This window comes from Mesoplodon densirostris, chromosome 20 (assembly GCF_025265405.1).
Source record: "Mesoplodon densirostris isolate mMesDen1 chromosome 20, mMesDen1 primary haplotype, whole genome shotgun sequence".
In the NCBI taxonomy this organism is placed as follows: Eukaryota; Metazoa; Chordata; class Mammalia; order Artiodactyla; family Ziphiidae; genus Mesoplodon; species Mesoplodon densirostris.
Genome location: NC_082680.1, coordinates 18,286,517 through 18,298,787, shown reverse-complemented (window position 1 = coordinate 18,298,787; position 12,271 = coordinate 18,286,517). Strand labels below are relative to the sequence as shown.

The 12,271-nt window shown below is 37.4% G+C and overlaps 1 protein-coding gene across 2 annotated transcripts in view; it reads right to left on the bottom strand.

The window, feature by feature from the left end:
• Window positions 1-12,271, bottom strand: part of MSR1 (macrophage scavenger receptor 1) — a 58,369-nt gene that overhangs the window by 24,581 nt on the left and 21,517 nt on the right. For both annotated transcript variants that reach the window (XM_060086020.1, XM_060086021.1), the window contains exons 5-7: window positions 11,301-11,381; window positions 8,082-8,171; window positions 2,676-2,729 (exon numbers count right to left, since the gene is read on the bottom strand). In XM_060086020.1, the coding sequence (XP_059942003.1) occupies window positions 2,676-2,729; window positions 8,082-8,171; window positions 11,301-11,381 (225 nt within the window). The remainder of the gene's footprint in view (window positions 1-2,675; window positions 2,730-8,081; window positions 8,172-11,300; window positions 11,382-12,271) is intronic.

Genomic DNA, 12,271 nt, shown 5'->3' with positions numbered 1-12,271 from the left:
ATGATATCGCTTATATGTGGAATCTTAAAAAATGGTACAAATGAACCTATTTACAAAACAGAAATAGAGTCAGAGATGTAGAAAACAAAGTTGTGGTTACCAAGGGGGAAGGTGGGGTATAAATTTCAAGATTGGGATTGACATATACACACTATTATATATAAAATAGGTAACTAATAATAACTTACTGTATAGCACAGGGAACTCTACTCAGTACTCTGTAATGACCTATATGGGAATAGAATCTAAAAAAGAGTGGATATATGTATATGTGTAACTAGTTCACTTTGCTATACAGCAGAAACCAATACAACATTGTAAATCAACTACACTCTAATAAAAATTAATTTTAAAAAGCTGAACCAAAAAAGAAATAAAAGAGGAAATCAATGATTATTTTTGTTATATTTAAATCATGCTTGAAAAATATTTTTTAGAAGTATAGCAAAATAATTCAATATAAATTTTCATATACCAGAATTAATTGAATATGTGGGGAATCAGTCACTTTCACAGGGAACAAATTGGTACAACCTTTTGGGAGCCATTTGCAAGAATCCATCAAATTGTAAAATGCATGTCACCTTTGAACTATTGATTCTACTGCTAGCAAATTCTCTATTAAAAAATATTCCCACAAGATCATGTAAAAGAGCGCTGAATGTAGCATTGTTTCTTAAAGCCAAGCTAAAGCAAAGAAAAATCATCAAGTGTTCATGACTAGGGAACTGAATGATACATTATGCTAATTATGGTAGTGCTATATAATGGAATAGTGTGTAGCCACTGAGAGAAAAGAGCCACATATACTGCCATAGCAGATGATTGGCATTTTAACTTAAATAAGGAGAAAACAGAACACACTGTATAGATGTTTCTGTATTTGATTCTTTCTGTCTTTTTGAAACATTATGGAATTATATACTCTCCATGAGGGGCTGGGTACATGGAGAGGCTATGTACACACACACACACATTTATACACAGAAATCTCTCTTAATACTTCCTCAAAGAAAGCAGGCACGTAAACTTCAAAACAGCCATGAAAATATCTGTAACTGAAAACATATCTGAATGTATCTGAAAAAAAAAATTCAAAGCATTTGATAACCTCAGGTAACAAAAGACAGTGTGGGTGTTAGATTAACAGGCTACAAAATAAAGGTGTCCCTTATTTGCCAAGCTTAACCAGAGTCAAGGTTAAGAAGCTCAGAGAAAGTCTCAGGAAAAGGAGAAAAGGAGATAAAGAAGAACCAAAGATAAAGATAAAGGTAGAGATAAAGATAGAAATAAACATGCAGATAGGGAAGAGTTACACAGAAGCTCAGTGAAAATAAATGGAGTGACAAGGAGAAAGGAGAAGAAATGGAATAAAAAGTAAAACAGCAGATCAAAGTGATCACATCAAAGAATCAATGGACACAAAGGAGAATTTTTCCTATTGTTTCTATTATCTTAATATAATAATAACAACAATAATAATCATTGACTAACACTAAGGCATTTTGAGGAGACACACAATACTCAGTGTTGTTCAATTTAGGGGAAAACACACTTCAACAATGCAACAATTATGAAAACAACTGTAGAAAGCATCATGTGGTTACACCATACTTAAATGGCTGGCATTCACAATGGTGACCCTAAGTTGCCTAAATGTGGCATCAACACAGTGTATGAGGTAAAAATAATTATTTTTACTATTTTACTAATAATTATTTTTACTAAGAGAAACTGGGACTGCAGTTTTTAAACAATAATTACAACTGAAAACTGCTAGATTTGGGGATCCATTAAAGGATTTGCAAAAATCTGTCTAAAACAGACCCTTGATGGGTAAAGATTATGATAGCTGTGTATCACTTATTCTCTCTCTCTCTCTCTCTCTCTCTCTCTCTCACACACACACACACACTACGTGCAGCTCCAACTGGGAACACAGAGGAGGAACACTTGGTTTCTGAGAAATCAAGTGTGGATTCCTCATTCCCTTTCAAAATCCTTTCATTTTGTCTGGTAGATTTGGCCTAGACACACAACCATTGACTTACGGCACTTCAACTACTGAAGATATCTTATCTAATATTTAGTTTTCAAGATCCAATTTACAGATTCTCTACATTGGAACATGAGGTCAGCATTCCACCCACAGAGATCCCTGTTGTGAAATCTATTCTGTTGCAGTTTTGAAGGTCTGGGATATCGAATACCATTTTCAAGTTTCTATCAAAACAAAACAAAACACACAAAAATACCCCAGCTGTCAGAGAATTAGCCTATTCTTATATTGTTCAAATTCCTATATGTAACATTTCAGTTATTTCAGTTAGTAGGTAGGGAGCCTGTATTGTTTCTATTCATAAGCTTGATTTTCTTTCAGCAGATTGAAATTGGCTTGAAAATTGAACAATTTTCTATGTGAAATTTTTAGAAAATTATACTCATCACAAAAACTAAATACAAATGGGTAATGAGATTTAGAGTAGTATAATTTAACCTATTTGTTTTACACCAGTTAGCACCGTTTATTTGTAGAAAGCTGTGGCTGACTTCCAGAGAATCCCCATGGATCCACACTGAAGTTCTCAACCTTTGCCTCAAGCCCAGACCACCACTATCACAAGCTTGTTTATTACAAAGGCACACACAAAAAAACCAAGAAACCATAAACTTACTGAGCATGCTTCCACTCCCTTTTTCCCCCTTCTGGCCTTTTTGTCCAGAATATCCTTTAAAAAAATAAAAATAAATAAAAGCAAAAACACTTTTTTTAATTTAGGCAATTCACAGTGCTTGAAATGCAGACAGAGCAACACAAGGTCATCTAGAATAACAATGTATAACAACCTGCAGATTTCCAGACATAATAATGTTGTTGATGATGATGATAATAATAATAACAGCTATCATTTTAGAAACCCTCTTATGAACTTAGCATTTTATGGGTAGGTTCTTTACATACATTATCTCAGATTACTTACCAGGACATTAAATGTTCCATTTTCCTAAAGTAGGCAAAACTGAGGTGTAAGCAGTTTGCTTGGGATTATTCATGCTCCTTTTTCTCCTCCTTTGGGTCTTCCTCCCTCTCCCAGAAAGCCTGGTATCCTCCATCTCATCCCAAACCTTGTTTTTCCGTTCCCATTACAATTTGTCTGTCTTGTTTTCTATTTCTTTTGTGTGAAGCCTAGCAAAGATGGAGCTGTGAATGAATTTCTGGGAGTGGTGAGATCCCAATTACCTCAGTCTTGGGGGAAGCTGGGAAGGTCTGAGGGGTGTCTAAACCTCTAGATAGTTACTTTTGGCTTCGAGAAACCTCATTCACATACTTGAGAGGTGTGCTACAGACCCTGTGCTAATAAGGGTCAGGACCTTATATGGAAACATTGTTAAGACCCTGCTCTTTGCTAATGGGTTGCTATTTCACCTAAGGTTCCTAAAGCTATATCCAGAGGTTAAGCCCTTAGTACCAACAAGAGAATTCAACGATGACAACTGCATCTCACTAGAGGGGTGCTGTTCTCAAATATCGATTCTTCTTCCAAGAGTCGACAGATGTCTTGTAAGTAATCACCTTCCTGGCATAAATGCAGGACTGATCATAGAGCCATCTATCTCTAAGTCAAAATCTTCATTAATGTTCTTGATTTCCTCCAGCAAAATCAAGGACTGTTCTCCTTTCATCCAAGGGGTCAAAGGGCATAGTTCAAAGATCATGAGCTCTGGAATAATAACAATCATTTTAAATTCTCTTGTGTTGAATTATTTTGCTCTGCCGCTTATTAGGTATGTGGCTCAAAACAAGTCTTTAAACCTTTCTGAGCTGAAGTTTATTCTTCTTTCAAATGAAAAAATAGTACCCTCCATTGCAAACTTACCTTGAAAATCAGCAACAATGTTTATAAAGGGCCTTGCTCTAAGAGATGCATGTAAGAGATGGTAGCTCTTATTTGTTTTACAACATCACTTAGCTAGAACTGTGATTTTATTTTCAGTGAATGAGAGGATTTTTTCATTTCATTTCACTTTTTTATGGCACAATTATTTTATATTTTATTTTGCAGTTTTAATCATTATTTTGTTGTTGTTTTTGGTCTGTTTCTCTAGCTTACTTTGCCTCATCCATGCTTTGTTTTCGAACACTTGTCCTTATTCATCTCTTAGAGAAGATTTTTTTGATCTCCAATTTACCAGATTAAAAAAAATACAAAATAACGTGAGATGAGTAACATGAAAATTGAGATTTAGCACTTAAAAATAGAAACTATTTCCAATTAAAATTTAATTTTGAAATGCCAACCATTCCTTATCACAGTATAATAGTCTCTAATTGCTCTGCATATATGATTACACTGTACATCATTAAATTCATTTTTTAATTGTGATTCAGTCATTTCAGGTAATATTAAATGGACAAGAATCATTAATTTAGCACAAAGTACCTAAAACCTTTTTTTTTTTTTGTGATGGATGGCTTTTATGAGATATAATACCAAAGTTTTAGATTTCCTCAAGAGGAAAAATCTAAGATATTAAACAAAAATTGGGGTAGGGGGGTTAAAATGGTGTAACTGATTGGTTCAAATTCTTTTCAGAGAAGATAATATAATAAACAAGCTTAATTTGATCATTCTAGCATTATTTTCAGAATTAGAAAATAATTGTAAAATTACTCTGGGAAGTCTTTTCATGTTGTAGTTTGTCTTGGGTATTTTATTTTTAAAATAAATTTATTTATTTACTTATTGGCTGAGTTGGGTCTTTGTTGCTGTGTGCGGGCTTCCTCTAGTTGCAGCGAGCGGGGTCTACTCTTCGTTGCGGTGCGCGGACTTCTCATTGTGGTGGCTTCTCTTGTTGCGGTGCACGGGCTCTAGGCGTGCGGGCTTCAGTAGTTGTGGCATGTGGGCTTGGTAGTTGTGGCTCTCGGGCTCTAGAGCACAGGCCCAGTAGTTGTGGTGCACGGGCTTAGTTTCTCCGCAGCATGTGGGATCCTCCCGGACCAGGGCTCGAACCCGTGTCCCCTGCATTGGCAGGTGGATTCTTAACCACTGCGCCATCAGGGAAGTCCCTGTCTTAGGTATTTTAATGATACCTTGATCTCTGTTCAAGCCAGAGATCTGAAAAAATGACCCATTCTTCTTATAAATAAAAAAAAATGTTTTATGTCATTTTAGCATAATTCAGAGATTTCCTCACAGACGACACTTGGAAATCTTTTCTCACACTTGAACACACTAAAAACATCCTTTCTAGAGAACAGGGATTCTTCCCTCCTTTATAATGACACCTTAGGCTAAAAACAAGCCCAAGGGCTTTGTCAAAACCTGGAGTTAACCACCTCCTGTCAGATATGTCACTCTTCTGTCAAAAATAAAGAACTAATATTTCTGAAAGCCACTGAAAAGTAAGAGGTAGACGGTATGTAATATACCGCCACTCTAACTTTAGATACCAATATAAGAGGAGGTATTTTCAATAGCATCATTGTGACTTCAAGCATTTTCAGAGCCCCTGCCATGAGCCAGGCACTGGGTTCCTCATTTTCACACACAGGCACACTTAGCCCAGCCCAACTCTTTTCACCTACTTCAATTCAGATGTGACACCTTCCCTCCTCTGCCTAATGCTTCTTTCTATTTCCTGAATGCTTCACCTTCAACCTTCTTAACCTTCCACAATCTTTTTAACCATTTCTTCCTCTGTATCTTCAACAACGTCTCTATTTTACCTTGCTGTCAGCATTTAAATAGTATTCAAATTCACTTTCAAAGAAAAAACAAAAACAAATGAAAAAACCGATCTCTTCCTCCCCCTCTGAAGAGCCAGACTGCTCTACACCGATGTCTACCAGCCTCATCGCCAGGCACCCCTGGGCATTCCCCAATCTGGTTTCCACCCCACTCCACCCAGCCCCACCACAACTGCTCTCAATAAAGGCAACATCCTCACAGCAACAAATGGAGAGCTTTCTGTAGACTGCATCTTACTTGACCAACTTTTGAAACTCCTTTGGTTTTTTTCACACCGCCTTCTCTGGGTTTTCTTCCTCACTCTGGCTGCTTTGCTCTTTCTGCTCAGTCTGTACTTCTGGAACCACTCAAGGCTTTATCTTAGGCCCTTTCTCTTCTCACCGTTGCCTACCCATAAAATATGACTAAAATCAATAATTATTAAAATTCATGGACTTCAGTGAACATTTATATGAGCATAGCTACAACTTTGTCTTTCTACCTCTGGCTTCCCCTCTGAGTTCCAAACCCATATATTCGACTATAAATATCTCCATGAATGGCCCAGAGTGTTCAATAGCTGTTTGTCAAATAAATAAAGGGATTCGTTGTGGTCTATAATTTTAGACATTCCTAAGAAAGACCATAACTCACCCTTAGAATCAGACTTTGAATGGACTCCAAGAGTCTAACTGGAGAGAAGCACATTATTTACACTGCTGGAAAACCTAGTTCATTTAATGAGGTTCTATTCAGAGTACTCTAGGGATTTTGAAGATATGTAAGGTTACACTTCAATTAAATCCTCCAAGCTCTCTGCAGTAAATCTGTCTGATGGTAAATGCTCTATAGATCTGCCATGGATCAAGAAGAAAGTCTTCTCTTTCTCTTCTTATATTTGTATACTTCATCAGTTAAGGACTGTGTCTTATTTACTTCTCATTTCCCTGCACCAAGCACTGTCCCTTGTATATATATATATATTGAGTACTTAATACATGTGAAAGGAAGAGGGCAGGGTGGGGAAGAAAAGGGGAGCAGGAGAGAAAATAGAAAATAAATAGGGCTGCTCCTTCTTAATCTTTTTGCTTTGAAATCACTTTGCTTTGATATCACTCAGATAGTCCAGGCTGTGTCATTAACTAGAAAATGACAATTAGTAGATTTTATTTCTAATTTTATTACCCTCTTTGGACTCTTGTAAAGGAAGAATGCATTCACTGTTTTAATCTGCAGTATAACTAAACTAGTACCAGGCACTGCTGCTCATGTTTCTACCATATTTGAGTCTTTTAATAAGGAAGTAATATCCTGAGAATATCTTTTGTCAAGGGATTTATTACCTCTACCCCTGCTTTCATTTTTACAGTCTTTCTCCAGTTTTCTTCACCTGAAGATGTGGTTCTCAAAGTGTGGTCCCTGATCAGCATCATCACTGTCACCTGGAAACTTGGGAGGAGTAAACATTCCCCAGGGAGCCCAATCCCTAACCTATTGTATCAGAAAGTCCTCCGGGGGTGGAGCCCAGTAAGCTGTTTTAACAGGCCCTACAGGTAATGTCTGATCAAGTTTGAGAACCACAGATGTAAAGAAATCCTGTGCATCTTTAGGCCAGCTCTAACACGACTTTCTTTGTGACATCTTGTCTTGCTGTACAGAGTTAATCACTCTACTTTCTACTTCCACAGCTTCCAGCTTCCATTACTTTTGTCCCACTTTACAAATGTTTTATTACTTACCACTTGGTAATACAGCTAAATGGTTCTGCATCTTTCTGTCCCCTGCTCTCTTCTAAAATTTCTGTGTACAGTTCACAATTCAAGCTTAGGCTAGCAGCATAAGGAGCAGAAATAATATCATCATGTATGTCAATTGTAAAGGGCCCGAACACGGTGATTATTAAGTACTAATATACAGTAGCAGGCAGGTTATCTTGCAAAGGATAGGATTTCAGGTCTGCCTGTATTTTGCTAACTGTAACTTAACAGGGTTTGGTGGTTTTGGTTAAAGGGGTGTTTATACTTTGCTTGTTTGTTTTTCTCTACCAGTCTTTCCACTCTCTTTATTCTAAGATAGATACCATTCTTCATGATGATTTATAGTGGTGTGGAGTTGACAGATCCTCTGTTGTGATTTTATATGGAACTATTTTCCTTCTGGACATAGAAACTTTCCTCAGGTAAACAGAAATCAGTTTCAAAATGTTTCAGATCACAAAATAAATTGCATGTGAGTGCTGCTATTCATACTATGATGACCATTGTTTTTGTTATCTAAGAAGTTGAAAGGAATATCTATGATCTGGTGTTTATTTTACATATTCTGTGAAGAAAATATGCATTGTCATAATACCTGGCCTCCCGGTCTTCCCCACTGATCCTGGGAATCCTCGACTTCCAGGAAAACCAATGGCTCCCCGATCACCTTTAAGACCTGGAGGACCTACATGGTAAATGAAGAACCCCCCCCCAAAAAAAAACAGTGGTAATAATTCATTTTGCATAAAGATTTGAAAGAATAATGAAACAATCTAATTTCACTAATAGATATGAAAGAGGTGAATCTCCAAATGGAGGAACAATGTCTTTCCTAAAATTTCACGTGTAAAAATTGATAGATAACAGTAAGTAGAAACATTAGTGCATTTAGTACACTGTAGATATTCAATATGTAACAGATTGTCACTACAAATAAAAACACACAAGAAAAAAAAATCTTAGAGTTTTAACTGGAAGCCTTAAATAGTCTAATCAGGAATCTTCAAATGGCAAAATTTTGCTATAGCTGAAATGATAACTTTGAAATTTAAGCTAAAAATTGGATTTTTAAGATTTGTCCCAGGAAAATCACAAGTCAAGCAATGAGAAGTATCAAAGAATATTTATTAAAAAAATACTGAGGCCCTAGTGCAGGAATATATTACTCTATCTCTCATGCTCTTGTTTTTACATACTCCATTGTAATCCCAAACAATAATGTAGCCATATGTATGTGTGTATGTGTGTGTGTGTGTGTGTGTCCCAGGCACAGGGAAAGTATTCAGTAAACATTTTTTTTTTTTTTTTGCGGTATGTGGGCCTCTCACTGTTGTGGCCTCTCCCGTTGCGGAGCACAGGCTCCGGACGCGCAGGCTCAACGGCCATGGCTCACGGGCCCAGCCGCTCCGCGGCATGTGGGATCTTCCCAGACCAGGGCACGAACCCGTGTCCCCTGCATCGGCAGGCGGACTCTCAACCACTGCGCCACCAGGGAAGCCCTCAGTAAACATTTTTTAAAGTAAAAGGTCATAGGTAATTCTCCTTGGCATGCTTCCAAGGAAATGGCACGCTGAAATGAATTTCTATTATATTATCTTGAGATAAAGCACAGTTTAACATAATATCCACCCCAGGACATGAGTAACAATTGTAATATATTTAATGTACTGACTATTTAATACTACTAAGCACTTATATCTTCTCAGATTTTCATATCATGGTTTCGAGTCAAGCTGAGTTTAGTGGGCTCAACTGCATGTATAGGTATTTTTTGTTTGTTTGTTTTTGTTTTGTTTTGTTGGTACAGGGTTTCTTTTGTCTTTTCTTTAAACACTCCCATTGTAATATTTATTTATTTATTTGTTTGGCTGCACCAGGTCTTAGTTGTGGCACATGGGACCTTTTAGTTGTGGCTTGTGGGATCTTTAGTTGAGGCATGTGAACTCTTAGTTGCAGCATGTGGGATCTAGTTCCATGACCAGTTATCAAACCTGGGCCCCCTGCATTGGGAGCATGGAGTCTTAGCCACTGGACCACCAGGGAAGTCCCTATAGGTGGGATTTTAGTAAACCTGCTTAAATCAGGAAGTAGAATTATCAAGACAGTCCATCATATACTTTTAACTTCCTGATTCCCTACCAAACATGGGGCAAATAGGCAATCTGGCAAAGAACAAAACAGAATGCAGCAATTAGGTAGGAGAGATGCCTAGTAAATTGAATATTTTTGCTGCAGTGCACCAAATCAAATAACAACCTAATAATCTAAAAGAGTCAATTTATCACCCCAACAATGAAATCTACTTCTCTTTTTTGAGGGGCCAGATAATGCCTATTTGTGTATATGAGCAATACCAACAGCAGCAGACTAAACCCTCACTTAAAGAATCAAAGCAGCTTTGCAACAGTATCTTTCTATGGTAGTAACAAAGGCTGAAACTTTTAAATCCCTCTTTCTATTTGATTCCGAAACAGCTACAAAAGATGTTCCCAAGATGAAGCTTTGGAAGGCAAGTTGTAGCCCAGACTGAACTTTTATGGTTGACTTATAAAGCTTTGACAATTGCAATTTGTAATGGAGGAGTTGACAGACCTTTGACAATAGCCGCTCTGGCAGATAATATAACACTGGTTACTTCCCCTGCTTATGACATTAATGTACCATTGCTAAGATCTGCTGGGTGCCAGTCAAGTAGAAAGACTTTTCTGAACAAAGAATCTTACCTGGTATTACTTCAAAGGCAAACCAACAATTTATATATATATATATATATATATATATATATATATATATATATATAAAGAATTCTAAAAGATTTTCTTTTTAAGGTAAACTTTATATATTGGCTTTTTAAGCACTATGATCTAAAGGGCTGGCATGTGTCAAATTCATGCTTTTCATTTTTAAAAATTGTTTTTCTGATGTAACCTGGGCTGGTTGATACATTGATCAGAAAGAAGAACAGTTTATATAATCAAAACACAGAAAAATAAGAGGTCCCTGGTATTTAGACATTTTTTTGGCAGCACAAACTATTCTAGTTATCATTAGACGGAGCAGTATACTCCCCACTTTCAACAAGCACGCAGGTATTTGATTTCTAGCCATGAATAACATGATGATCATGTTACTGTTATTATCTTTATTTTTTTGAGAGCAAAGAAAGTTCATGCTCTTTCTCTTTTTCTGTCTTCTATTATTATCTTTCAAAATATTGCTTTCAAGATTACAGAAGAAAATAATTTGAAACAATTTTGCTCTAAGTAAGATACAGAGAGTGGCTGACAGCAAAGGGAAAAGTCATCTGTATTCTAGTCAATATTTACATTGAGATTGCATAGGTTTAAGCAGATAAATTCCAGTTAAGGACTATAAAAGGAGTATAATCCAATTTGTCTTTGATTTACATTAGTTGTTTTTTTTTTTGGTATCTTAAAAACCAGGTAACCTCCAAATATATTCAATGTGAAGATGGTTTTCATATTTTCCTTCACATGTGACCTAAAACTAGGTCGGCCAAATACTGTTTGCAGTCAGTGATATGGACAGCACTCTCTAGACTTATGAACAACCCCATGTTGTTAAAACACTTAACTTTCTTTAAAAATCAAGAGTCACTGCTTACCATTCAGAACATGATAGTGATTAGGCTACCAAAACATTTGATATCCCCTCAACACACACACACATACACACGCAGACACACACACACACACTCCACACAGAGAATCAGTCAAATAACTCATTCCCCCTACACACATACACAGCTGTACATTACCTAGCCCTGCAGTATATGATGGAGTAGTTACCATACCTACTGGACCTGGAATGCCTGGTGGACCAACTTCTCCAGTGGAACCTCTATCTCCTTTTTCACCTGGAGGTCCAGGAGGACCTTTAAAAAATAAATGACAATTACTGATCATAGGCTTAAAGCATAGGTAAAATAGATTTGTCATTTGTCAAGACAGTGACATAGGCCAATCCAAAGCCTTTTATTTGTTGCACAATTACACAGAATGAATGAGACTAACCTTCCTGAATGGAAGCCTACCCTGCTACTGAGTAGTGCAATGAGATAGCTCTAAATTAGACAACCTAATAATGGACTAAATACTTCGGTGTGCCAAGCAGTGTTCTAGGTTCTCAGATCCTGGGGGTAGAGCAAGACAGTGAGTCAATGATGGCACAAATCCACATTAGTATTGTGTACCTACTGGGTATGAAACCCAGTGCCCCTAAAACGGAGCTCCCTTGCCAAGTTTATGATTAACCTCTCTATCCAGAATTTTATTCCCCTTCTTGTCCTACCCCTGTTCCCCTCAGGATTGAGGAATATCAAAGAAAAGGGGGATTGAAACCAAGCAGGACCCTGCAGGGCCTTCCTGGGTACAAAACCCCTCCAGGTCCCCTGTTTCTTGTTTGCAGAAAAAAAGGCTTTAGTTTCCTAGGCCTTCCCTGAGCCCCAGAGAGCAGGCACAAGGCGTTAACAATGAGAGAAGTGAGGGGACGCAGAACCAAAGGAGAAGCAGTCAAGCAAGGTAGCTGGAATGATAGTTCGGAGTCCTAGCTCCTCCTCAAGGGGTATACATAACAATCTGACACATACCCTTGAGTTGATCTGTAGAAACTAAGCCCTTCACCCATGTGGAGGATGGTGACTACGTGCCGACCACTAGTATGTAGACCCCACACTGGTTGGAACCAGAAGGTTGATGATTACGTTTCTGGGAACATCACCCTGTTACCTCACCACCAGGCAGGTTTCACTATATTCATTTAGAT